The sequence below is a fragment of the Triplophysa dalaica genome, chromosome 22 (assembly GCF_015846415.1).
Source record: "Triplophysa dalaica isolate WHDGS20190420 chromosome 22, ASM1584641v1, whole genome shotgun sequence".
NCBI classification, from domain to species: Eukaryota; Metazoa; Chordata; class Actinopteri; order Cypriniformes; family Nemacheilidae; genus Triplophysa; species Triplophysa dalaica.
Window position 1 is genome coordinate 17,867,453 of NC_079563.1, and position 12,793 is coordinate 17,880,245.

Sequence of the window (12,793 nt, forward strand, 5' to 3'; positions counted from 1 at the left end):
TATAAACTTTATTGTGTGGTATAATTTTACAATTACATATACATTCAAAGTCAAATATAAATACAGTTGCCCCAGACCCTATAAATATGACAATAAGTAAATCATTAAATATCACAGTAAGTTGCTGACAAATAAAGTTTTTGCAATACTGTGATCAAGTGGAACTCACATCTACAACAATTTTGGGCTGTATATAGTTCTTCAATTGCTTTAGATCAGTAAACTGTTTCGGGGTTACCAGAAAAATCTTCAACCATGATATCAGACTCTAGTGGATTAAAACATCAGAAGGGTCGGCTGTGCGTAGTAATGGACAGGGTTTGCGCGATGTCCCGCATGTGCATACAGAAAAGCGTTTTGCGTAAAAGCTGGAGGTGCGCAATAGCTCTGCTCTTCTCCTCCATGGCCATCGCGTTCCTTCTTCCATTTAGTGCGTCTGTTTTGAAACCAGATTTTGACCTGGGTTTCGGACAGACAGAGAGCAGCGGCGATCCCGTGGCGCTCAAACACGGACAGATAGTGACTGTTCTGGAAACTGCGCTCCAGGACGCGCAACTGATCCAGTGTGAACGCGGTGCGGATGCGCTTTGACTTCACCTTTGCTTCGGATCCGGCGCGGATGTTCGCAGCCTTTGCGTCTTTTCTGGAAGGAGAGTTCATGGCTGTCGTCTTGTCGTTTTCTTTCTTTATAGGTTGAACTGAAACGTAAGAGAAAAACATGCTATGAGAGTTCTGATCCCACTGTTTTAAAACCTGTTTTCTTTAAAAGGGTTCTTCGTAATGCTATAAAATAACTGACTTTGGTTCCTCAAAGAACATATCAGTGAAGAGTTCTTAAAACAAACTTTTTCCTTTTGTGACTTCTCTTTTGTATTGTCTTTTTATTTATTAAACCTTTCTTCACTACAAAGTGAAGTCTTTTACAAGTGACTCGTTAAAAACAACATCCAGGATAAGAAATAAATAGTCGATTTTTCAATGAATGAATCAGTAAATTAATCTTATTAATAAGATAAAAATCTGTTATGCATAGGCCTAAGTGAACTATTTTTTAATAAGAGTGCTATTTGTTTGAGTTTTTTCCCAATTTGTTTTAAATAAGAAAATCTCACACTGCCAAGTATACCTAATGCACGTAAGTCATGTGTTGAAGAAATCAATCATTACGTAATAATTCACTTTGAATACATTTGTGTTCAATTATTATAATTAACTTCATGGCAGGTTTATTTTGTCCTCTCTCTCCAATATACTATTCCCTTTTTAAGTATATATTTACGTATGCTCTTTTCTAAAATAGTTTTAGTTGACCTATTCTCTTCTACATGCGTAAATGATATCATTTTTTTCTGTTGCATCAACCAATAGACCAGAAACTTTGTCAAAACAGACGACCATGAAAGGCTGAAAACTCACCTCTTTTTGTCTCCTGATGTCTCCCGTTAAATTTGGATGGATCCAGGATATCTGCAATGAAAAATGTAGTTTTCCTCTGCAGCGCATTTCCAGTTCCTTCATGCATCTCGACGGTCATCTGGAGGAAAATGTGTCCTTGTGCGTTTAAGTCTGTTGAGTCCGTCAGCTCGAGCTCTTATATACACGCGTCCAACATTAACATTTTAAAAGAGTTTAAAGAAAACCCTGAAAGTCCCCCGCAGACGCTTTAACATGTGAATGTATCTCAGTGGGTGACACGCTTCCTTTGCCATTTATTGCCCCGCATCTGGTTAAAATGTGCCCTTTTCTGAAGACCCGTGTAGTTTTTTGTAACAGCGCTTGTCGTTATTTGCAATTGTGTGATTTTACGGTGGTCGAGCGCGCGAGACGCTGTTGTGATGGAAATTAATCGACTTCAGTCTTCCAGAAGAAAAGCATTTGAGAATGACACGTGCAAGTAAAAACGAAGTAGATACAACATAGTGAAACAATGCGTAAAAAAGAAAAATGAGTTTTAGAGTTTATGGTCACGTGACTGAAGTCTTTCTCATAAATTGTTTAAATAGCCTATTTGGAATTATTTATTTAGACAAAAATGTAAGATTTTTTACCCCCCAAAAAAATAAAGATTTATAACTTTGATTGAATAATTATGTCAATAAGAGCCTGTAGATATAGGCTATAAACATGATCAAATATACATTATATATTAATTTATATATTATAATTCCTAAAGTTAAACCAGTGTTATTTCACAGTTTTGACTTTACTGTTGTTCTAAATTTGGGAAAAAAAGAAGAATATATAAATAAGTGACTGAATATCTAAATATTGTATACAATTGTGAAATCTCAAATGCATTTAACAAACAAATTTTCATTTACAAAATAACTGTTTACTCACAATAACATGCATGTTTAGTCACAAACGGCTCTATAATTTCTTCAACATTCACTGGTGTTTCACGGTGCCATAGAAGAGAGAAGTTTTTGAGATAAATAAAGATTCATTAGATTATAAAAGCTTTTAATAATGTTTTTTATGAGAATCTTTGAGTAAAGTGTTCCTGACCATTTCATAATTTGGAGATGCCTTATTTATGTATACATTTCCATTGATCTATAAAGTTTTGTTTTCAGATCACAGTCACAGGTCACAGTAAAAATGTTGTTGATTTGAAGTATTGTCATGTATTGCTGGTTAAAGTGTGCCCTCTTCACTTTGATGAGCTGTGTGCATAGAGGAGAATGCAGACAAAGGCAGTATAATGTTGTAAATAATCCCCAAAGTCTCCAGAGGTGGCCCACCGTGGCAGCTGCCAGGCGTCAACATCAACTACGTTACTGGTATTCAAGGAGCGAGGCTTTGCCGGCCCACCAGGACAATTAGCAGATGTCACCAGTGTCTCTGACCCTTCCTGACCTGCGTCTTTGTCCACAGTGATCAGGATGAGAAGATGCACCGGTGAGGGGTCCAGCAGAGGAGTGTGTCTGGAGCTCACTTACAGATGAGAAGATCTCAACACATTAACCTTATTAACCTGTCTTTCTTTTTCAAGTAAAACCCATATAAATAATTGACCACAGCAGAGGTCAGAGTGTCAACCAGTAGGTCTGGAAATACTTTCATTGCTTGCAAGAAATTGTGAATGTTTTAAAGCTTGTTTTCATGTATTGATACCAAACTGAATGTTAAATTATGTCATTGTATATTGAAATAGACGAATCACCTACTTTTGCGTGTCCTTGGAGAATACACATGCAGGGGGGGATTTCATCTGTACCTCACAGATGGCCTACGATACATGAGTGAGAGGGACACAAAAACGACATGTATTTGAACAATTCTCCTGGCCTTCTTTTACATTCAATCAGTAAGGTTATTCTCTCTCTGGGTGTCTGGCATCTACGCGTAACAACAGTCCAACAAATAATTCCCCCGCAGTTTCAAAGGAACAAAAGAACATTTTAGTGGTAATAGATGTTTAAACCACGTTTTACACTTTTACGATGGATCTGATGGTCGTAATCAACAGAGAGAGAGAGAGAAAGAGAGAGAGGCTTTGATTTGTGGTGAAAGTGTGTTTGCCAGGGTATCTGTGCACACAGGAAGACATTTGAGTGTAGTTTTGTGTTGTTAAAGAACACTAAATAGTTGTACTATTGTTTAACAAGGGTGGATAACAGAATATTTAACATCAACAGTCATAGTGATGGTCTCATCAGGCCTCATAAATGAATGCGTTTTATATGATTAACAAAAAATCTGTCTTAGAGAACAACCTTTACTATATACTTTATTCTTTAACTTTACTATATAATACATTATTAATAACTGTATTATCCTATTCTAAACTATAGAAAACCCTTGGGTTAGATGTCACATTTTTCAGCAGTGGTTTATAGTTTAAAACATTAAAACTTTAGTGACTTCTGCTTTACTCAAATTTCCAGCATCTTTTAAACATATGGTAAGAGAATAATTTCACTAAAGTAGAAATAGTAATGTGAAAATAAATAGTACCGTTTGCTTTACCATTTTTGACCATTTCATGATTACACAGTAACTCTATAAGAAATAATTTAAAGTTTTGGTTTCATTTGAATTACTTTTTTGCCATTGTATTGAAATTATTGTAAAATCGTGGGGTTTTTTCGAGGGCAAAATTAGAATCAGTTCCTGTTTATACAAATTACAAGACAAAACAGACATTGTAATAAAATTAGTGAATACTCGTGTCTTTAAAGGAAAAAATACAAACAAATTTTAAGACATTATTCCAGGTTTTTCAACGAATTTACCTGTCAACCATCACTGAACCGCATTCACAGTGTAATTCATAACTTAAACAGCAGGTGTCAGTAAGGGTCAGTTTATCCACAGACGGCCGGATGCGAAGAAGCCGCTGAATCATCGCGAGATTTGATTCTCTGGTCGCTATTTGAAAAATGGCTTCGGAGGCGAGCGGCGCGTCAGTGAGTGAGAGAGATACAGCAGAAGGGTGAGAATCAATGAAAACATCAACATGAATGAATAAAAACAGTCATATTCATCGACACGACAGCGTCTAACGGTCGTTATTATATTTATAATAGCTGGTCTGTGTTATAGTAATATCTCTGTTCAGTAAATAAACATCAGGGCTCAGTGAAGTCAAGTGTTGATGCTTAAGGAGGTATTATGAAATATTAGGCAAATGATTTTATCCTCACGTGCTTTTTTATTTTATTCATGTACTGGTCAAATAGTTCGCTTGAACTTTGAACCTTAACTGTTTACGTTTCACCCTCTTTTACCTTATTTTTACCCTGAAGTTCCTTTGGTTCGCTTCTCTCGTTGTCTGCATTTGTAGTTGTCCTGTATGTTGCTGCATTGTGTATTCTTTCTTTCCCTAAAATGTCACTCATGTTTTTTCCTCAAAACTGTCGATATTTAGGTCTTTTTTCAATAAACTGTCCTGCTACCATTTCTGATCGAGTCAATTTTTGCATTTTAATGTCAACGAGTGGTCACGTGTTTACATCATATATTCTTACATGTTTGCTTGCAGAGATACTTCATTTGGAGAGCTGAGCGCTAACATGGAGACCGAGGCTTCCAGTGGTAAAGACACTATGGTATGGTGTTTAAAAGTAAAACTTATATCCATTTTTGTGCCTCATACACATTCCTTACTGTGCATAACAGTGCGTGATATTCTTAAACATTTGTATTTGTAATTTTTTATCCAAATTTAACGTTACACCTGATTTCACTGAGTTCTCATATTCTTCAGCCCCTCCCCTATAACTATTGTCATAATTCTCAGTTTGACTCGTACTTTGATTACTTTACTGAAGTTAAATGTCCGTCTGAACCGTCAGGACACGGCCGGTGAAAGTTCAGAGGCGGCTGACACACACACGGGTTCAGGAGACGATGAAAACGGCCGTCAGTTGGGTGATGTGGAGCTGCAGTGTGCTCTCTGTATGAAGTGGTTCACAGCGGACACATTCAGCATCGACACAACGTATGTTATCACTTTCTGTCACGTGCCTGAGATCCATATGTATATTAAACACGTGTGTTTTCTGTCTCTGCAGAAATTGCCTTCCATTCATGACCAACTACGTGTTCCATTGCAACTTGTGTCACCACAGTGGAAACACATATTTTCTGAGGAAACAAGCGAGTGAGTGTTTAGTTTGCTGGTTATTTGTGTGTGTCAGAGCTTCTGTGGATACGATGTTTCAAACTGTGCATACTGCTGTAAACTATGTTTGAAAAGAAAATGTTATTGTACAGTAGATTCTGTTCACACCAGATCTCATTGGTACTCCAATGTGGAATATGTTTGTATCCACAGATCTAAAGGAGATGTGCCTCACCGCTTTGGCAAATCTGACATGGAGGTCCCGGAGTCAGGAGGAACATCCCAAAACCATGTTTCCTAAAGACAAGGTGAGCTTTGAAATTCAACTAAGCTTACTTGATTTCTTTGTGTTGTTGTGGTTTTAACTGAGTTATTTCATCTCTTTTAAAGGACATTATACCCTTCATTGACAAATATTGGGAGTGCATGACGACCCGTCAAAGACCCGGCAAACTCACATGGCCAAACAACATCGTCAAGACCATGGTGTGTCACTTGATTTCTTTACTGAATTTGAAAACAGTGGCTTGTTTGACAGTGTGCAGCATGAGCATCCCTTGTATTGATCTCAGATTAAAGAGCGTGACGTGTTCCTGGTGAAAGAACATCCAGACCCCGGCAGCAAAGACCCTGAGGAGGACTATCCTAAATTTGGCCTGCTTGATCAGGTACTGCACATGACAGTTTTTCTTTTGTAGATTCTGCGGTTATGTTTGGAATGATATCCTAGTGTAATATGTCAAATATACTGTATATAATACCTACAATGCTATATTTTTATTTACACATAAAATATGACCTCATTGTAGATATTGTGTACTGCCTTCTTGGGGATTATAATCTTCTTCTAGCAGACCACTGAATCAAAAGGTCTAGTTAAACACATTGCATTGTGTGATACTTATTTCATACATATTGAATTACACAGACATGTAAGTCGCACATGCTACAAAAAATCTGTGCTATGAATAAATTATGTAGTGTAGCACCCCTGCAATGCAGTTTAGCAGCTTGTTTGTTTTAAGTGCGTTTGTCGTTGTGCTTGGTTGTGTGTGAGGTTAACTAATGGCGAACCACTATTTATTTTCAAATAATTTAAAAAATTGTTTTCCGGCTGCTTTGAGTCCATTGATCCAGAGCCCTGTGATCTGTGCGATGTGGGAAAACATGGAAGGGACCACGAAAGCTGAATTCTACTATTTAAATATTTCCTATGCTTGTTCTGCGAGTCTGATTGAATGAGTTGCACACTTTAACATGTTACAAGCGTGACACTCGTGGATTTGTCTGTATTTTAATATACGAGAACATGAACACATTCATTTCATCCACAGTTGATTTTACGAGCATTTTACTGTTTGAGTGAAGCTGAGCCCTGCGTTCCAATTCGTCTGCTTGTACTAGCCCTAATAGTAGTTACTGTTTTTGTGTTGGAATAGTAAGTACTTTTGATTACATGGCAAAATAGATTGCAGAAACTGGGACATACTAACAGGAAGCGGAAGTGGGCGTTGTTGCCTAGAAACGTTTTGGCCAATAACTGTCACACACATCAAAATACAGCTCTTCTTACCATTAAGGTATAAATTCATGCATTATTTTGTATGTAATGTTTACTGTATACTTAAAGTACATTTGTTAATTTAGTGACGCATCAGTTATATAATTTATTAATGCCGTAGAGAATCACTAAACTCCGCCTACTCGTGGTGAGTTGTGGGTAATATGAGCAGCCAGAGTGTGCATCATTCTGCACTTCGAATTTCAACCGGACGTAAAAGACCATCCGGGGATCTTTGGAATACTATTTTCAACACATTCTACGATTTGGGACGTTCTATTCTACTTTGGAGTACTATTAGGATGGATAGTATGCGAAACGCAGGGACTGTCAAACGCTCTCAAGCGTCTGCAAGAGAACGACCCGCCAAAAGAAAAGTCTGCTTAGTTTGAACAAGAGGATAAAATAATTAACTTGTAGTACATTTATAAACTGTGGTAAACCTATTGTATACTTTAATATTTACTAGAGCAAGAATTACAAATATCAAAGTACACAAGACCTTTACTGCAATTTACCTTAGTAAATACTTTAGTATAATACAGTATTTTTATGGACAAATGTATTTACTACTGTATTGTAAAGCATTGAAAATACAGAGCTCAGAAAATAACACGAAAAAACGAATTTGTTAAAAACTAAAAATAATATGGCCATAATTTATCCATTTGAATAACAAACTGTTTTAAACTGTTTGACCTGTGCTACAAAACTTCTGTATCTCCGGTGCTGTATGCAAAAACGGTTCAATCACAGACCTGGCAGTTCAGTTTCACTTTGAACTCTTAAAAACCTGAATATTGATGGTGATTGTTTTGTAACTTAGGATCTGGGCAACATTGGACCATCATACGACAACCAAAAGCAAGTGACAACAGTCACAGGAGCTGGAGGTTTGAACGGTAAGCAGGGCTTCATCTGAATTGTAGAAACGGTGTTACATTTTTATAAACAGCATTTTGTTGAGAGAATCTGCTTAAATTGTACGTTGTATTTCAGGTGGATCAACGTTTTCAGGTGAATATGTTCTATGTGGCGATTGAAATCAAAGCTTGATGCTGTTTTACCCTTCCTCTCCCCTGCTTGGCGTTGACTTTTAGTGCACTTGACTGCTTTCCTACTCTCGGGCACAAGCTTTCTATCCAACAGTGATTTATATTTCTGTGTGTTTGCGCTCTCCGTTCCCTCAGCAGATGATCTGAAATCTACCCGGCATGGCTTTTGCCGTAATGCTTTTGCGCTTTCTCCTGGTGTGTTTCCCAAACCTTGTGGCCGTTAGATTAATCTCAACCCTCGGCCTGGCTGCTTTACCGCTCTGTGTTGACCACTAGTGTGTGTTTTATTAAATTCTTGCTAACAGGAGGGTTTGGGATAAAAACCACGCCTCGTTTGGAGCATGTGAAAGGGCTCAGCAGGTGTGTATGTTTAATCTTGAGATCTTCTGTATTAGGTGGTCTTCCTCCAGCAGCAACAGGTAAAGGTAGAGGAGCCAAACGCAAACAACAACAGCAGCAGGACGGAGCTACTGCGGGAACAGCCAAAAGAACACGCAGGTACGTCTGATGACAGCGCATTACACGCGTCAGACAAAAAAAGTATGATTGGGAGTAGTATGAATACATTTGGGACATACTGCGTCCGCCATATTTTATGGTCATGTGACCCGTATGCTCTTTGACCTATGATGTAATAACAACATCCTATATGTGAGCGTTTAAAAAGACATACTCAAGTCAGGAGAAATTCATTAAATCGCAATTACGTTATAAATGGACGTCTGCCTTTAAAGTTTTATGCTATATTTAAATCATTTTCTTTCGAAATTTGACCGTTGCTCAGCTCCCGTGACATTATGGGATAGAGAAGTGTCCATCCCATCCACACTCATGAATCTCTGTAGAAGTAGTAGACCATCCGGGTATTCTCGCCTACTGTTTTTGCATACTGAGGTTTCTGATGTACTATTCATGTACACTACATCTCTCTTTTAACCATAAGATTACAGGTTAAATAACACATTTCTACCTGGTTTGAAGTCAAATGATCGTCTACTTAAATTATAATTCATTTTATAAACTTTCTATTGTGATCTGCGGAAGATAAGGAGGCAGTTTTCAACACAAATTTTTGTGAATTTGCTTTTTGGTTAAAAAAAGTTATGGAACACTTTTTAGATACAGTTTTAGACACTAAATTTCTAGATAAGAGCTGAAGGAAATTGTGCCCTTTTCTTCCCCCCCCCGCAGTGACCCGTTGTTCTCCGCTCAGCGTCTGCCCCCTCACGGTTACCCCCTCGAGCACCCCTTCAACAAAGATGGTTACCGCTACATCTTAGCAGAGCCGGACCCTCACGCTCCCGATCCCGAGAAACTGGAGCTGGACTGCTGGGCTGGAAAACCTATCCCTGGAGATCTGTACAGAGCATGTCTGTATGAGAGAGTCCTGCTGGCCCTCCACGACAGAGGTACATTTATCAACAAGCTTGTGTTCTCTAAATAATTATTAAAAAATCGTATTTATTCATCCTCATGTTGTTTAAAACCTGTTTGACTCAGTGGAACACAAAAGAAGATATTTTGAGAAATGTCTCAGTGGTTTTGTGTTCATTCAATGGAAGTCAATGGGGTTCAGGCTTGTTTGGCTACCAACGTTCTTCAAACTATCTTCTTTTGTGTTGTGCAGAAGAAAGAAAGTCAAACAGGTTTGGAATGACATGAGAGTGAGTAAATGATGAAAGAATTGTCATTTTTGGGGGGAACTGTCCCCTTGTTTCTGTGCACAATACAGACATTTTTATAAACCTACAAGTTATTTATAAATGATTCATGTTCCTCTGTGTGTTAATAACCACAGCTCCACAACTGAAGATCTCAGACGACCGCTTGACAGTAACCGGAGAAAAGGGTTATTCCATGGTCCGAGCGTCTCACGGGGTCAGAAAGGGGGCGTGGTATTTTGAGGTCACTGTGGATGAGATGCCTCCTGACACTGCTGCTCGACTGGGCTGGTCTCAACCTTTAGGTCGGTATGATTCTTCTAACAGCTTTATAAAAAGCTGATATGGCCCTCTGTGTATTTACAGTGTCTGTTGTGTGATTTCTATCTCAGGAAACCTTCAGGCTCCTCTGGGTTATGATAAATTCAGCTACTCATGGCGCAGTAAGAAAGGAACACGGTTCCATCAGTCCATAGGAAAGCATTATTCTGACAGCTATGGTCAGGGGGACATCTTGGGCTTTTACATTGAACTGCCGGATGGCACAGAGACCTCAAAGGCTTTGCCAGATACCTACAAGGACAAAGTAAGAACAGATTTGTTTGTTTTTAATTGAAATTGTTTATTAGCAGCTTTAAATGAAAGAATTGAATGTATACTTGAGCGTGTTGTGTTGTGTCTTCAAAGGCTCTGATCAAATTCAAAAGCTACCTGTACTTTGAAGAGAAAGACTATGTGGACAAAGCCGAGAAGAGTTTGAAACCAACCAGCTCCAGTCGAGTGAGTGTTTCACCGCACGATACTGATCTGAAGAGATCACACTTGTGTTTTTTGTACTTATGCATAAGTCGTTTTCGTTGTTTTTGTTCAGGTCATTTTTTTCAAGAATGGAGTGAGTCAGGGTATGGCGTATGAGAATCTGTTCGAGGGGATGTATTACCCTGCCATATCCCTCTACAGGAGCTGCACGGTATGTCATGCACTCATCCTCCTGTGATGATCTGTCTTTTGGGGTGTTAGCGTATTAAAATTTAAACACGAGACAGTTGGATCAAGATGCTTCCTATGAAAATTATTTTGGTTCAGACCCTTTTGAGGTTTCCTTTTGTTGCCTTAGAAAGGAGATTTCTGTGAAGGCAGAAAAAAATAAGAGACTTAAGTTTTTCTGAATTTACTATTTATGTGTTAAGGCCAAATAACCATTTTTGTTTCATTCTGTGAACTACGAACAACAGATCTCCCAAATTGAATATAAAAATATTGTTTCTATTTACATTTATTGCAGAGAAACTGGTGAAAATGACAGAAAAGAAGCTCTGTATTTTTTCAGACCTCTAATAGTGCAGAGATAACTAGTTCAGATTTACATTTAAGCAGTACAACAGTCAGATTTCTACATGTATTTAAGAAAAGTTCAAAATAAAATTGTTTTATGTTATCACAGTTTTCATGTGTCTTGTCATGCTGTCAGTCTTTTACATTCCTGTTTGATGACTTTGTCACTCCTGAGGTTTGATTTTGTTGAAGTTCAACAGACACTGGACTGGACACAATACATATAGAAATGCTGTTAAAATGAAATTTGGAATGCTCTCTCAATTTTTTCTGCAGCTGAATGTATAAAATACTTGACAAATCTGTTTCCCTTTTAGGAGAAAAGTGTCATGTAATGCCGTGTTTGTACACTAGACGGTGTAGTAATGAAGAAAGAAGTGGTGTCGCATCTATAATCTGAAACAGTTTTCGCTCTTCTTTATTTAGGTGTCTGTTAATTTTGGACCACACTTCAAATACCCACCGAAAGACATCAAGTATCAACCAGTGAGTATGAAAGTCAACACGTCACATTTTAATAACTTATTCCTTTAACGCTTTGAAACTACAATAATGTGTGAATGCAAAATAAAGGGCTATTTTTACTGCCAACCCAAATTTGAACATGTAATTGAATCTGAGACGATTTACTTGTATAGACCTTCCTGGTCTGATCGAATGATGGGTGCATGTTTTGTGTATTTAAAGTCAAACAAAATAATGAAAGTGGAATAACTTAGTGGGTCAGTAAATTATGAGACCATTTTTATTTATGGGTAAACTGTTTCTTTATCACAGTCATTCAAGTCAAATAGAATTTTTATAAAAATTCATATATATTTTAACTTGATTATTTTTTATATATTGTACAAGGATATGTATGCATTGTGATCTGTCGTATGGTAAGTGGTTTTCTCATGTTGTGTAGGTGAGTGATATGGGATGGGGAGCTGTCACTGAACACACACTGGCAGATATGTTGTACCACGTTGAGACTGAAGTAGATGGTCGACGCAGCCCTCCATGGGAAGGATAAACCCACCTGCTCCATCTCGGCGACAACACAAGACTGTCTTACAAAGATACCAAATCAATTTCCCATATGTGTCGCTCATAAAACACGCAGCCATTTAAAAAAAATCTCATAGAATAATTGGTTTTCATTCCATACAGTCACACTTAGCCAAAACTTGTCAAAAAAAATCCGGTCATGACATGCAGAATGCATGACTCGTATTTCAATTTTCTATACGAAACCACAGCTAATGTTAATGGGATGTCTTCACTGTCGTGTTACACATTTTGTTAAAGGTGCTCGATTTCCTCATACTGCAGTTTTATCTTTGTATCTCACAGTATGTTATTTCCTAAAAAGAACAGGAGTAAAGTGCATACTCGTGCGGTGTGTTCTTGTGTTTTGAGTCGACTGTACATTAGCCGGTTCAAATCTGAAGGTGTGACCTGGCGGTTTCCTCATAATAATCATCAATTGTGTTTGTTTGTTAATTGGTTCGTAGTTACTGGAATAGGTGTAAAATATAATTATTTTATCGCAAACCATGTTTTATACGCTCTTGTTTTAATAAAGACCTAAACAGCTCTGATTTTTGAATTTGTCATTTAGTTACGCCTA

The 12,793-nt window shown here is 37.7% G+C and overlaps 2 protein-coding genes across 3 annotated transcripts; one reads left to right on the plus strand and one right to left on the minus strand.

Annotated features, from left to right (window-relative positions):
• Positions 1 to 276: 276 nt before the first annotated feature.
• pnx (posterior neuron-specific homeobox) lies at positions 277 to 1,522 on the minus strand. Its single transcript, XM_056736078.1, has 2 exons — positions 1,417 to 1,522; positions 277 to 680 (listed from the first exon to the last, which is right to left on the minus strand). The coding sequence occupies exons 1-2, from the start codon at positions 1,520 to 1,522 to the stop codon at positions 277 to 279; spliced, it is 510 nt and encodes a 169-aa protein (XP_056592056.1).
• A 2,776-nt stretch (positions 1,523 to 4,298) lies between these two features.
• Positions 4,299 to 12,764, plus strand: ash2l (ash2 like, histone lysine methyltransferase complex subunit). 2 transcript variants are annotated; one of them, XM_056736486.1, is made up of 17 exons: positions 4,299 to 4,438; positions 4,988 to 5,054; positions 5,301 to 5,446; positions 5,520 to 5,608; positions 5,783 to 5,877; positions 5,960 to 6,055; positions 6,142 to 6,237; positions 7,957 to 8,032; positions 8,130 to 8,147; positions 8,581 to 8,683; positions 9,377 to 9,594; positions 9,984 to 10,151; positions 10,239 to 10,432; positions 10,534 to 10,626; positions 10,718 to 10,816; positions 11,608 to 11,667; positions 12,089 to 12,764. In XM_056736486.1, exons 1-17 carry the CDS (start codon positions 4,386 to 4,388, stop codon positions 12,194 to 12,196), a joined length of 1,779 nt encoding a protein of 592 aa, XP_056592464.1. In that variant the 5' UTR covers positions 4,299 to 4,385; the 3' UTR covers positions 12,197 to 12,764. The 2 variants fall into 2 exon arrangements, with proteins under 2 accessions (XP_056592464.1, XP_056592465.1); XM_056736487.1 differs by lacking the exon at positions 8,130 to 8,147.
• Positions 12,765 to 12,793: the final 29 nt, after the last annotated feature.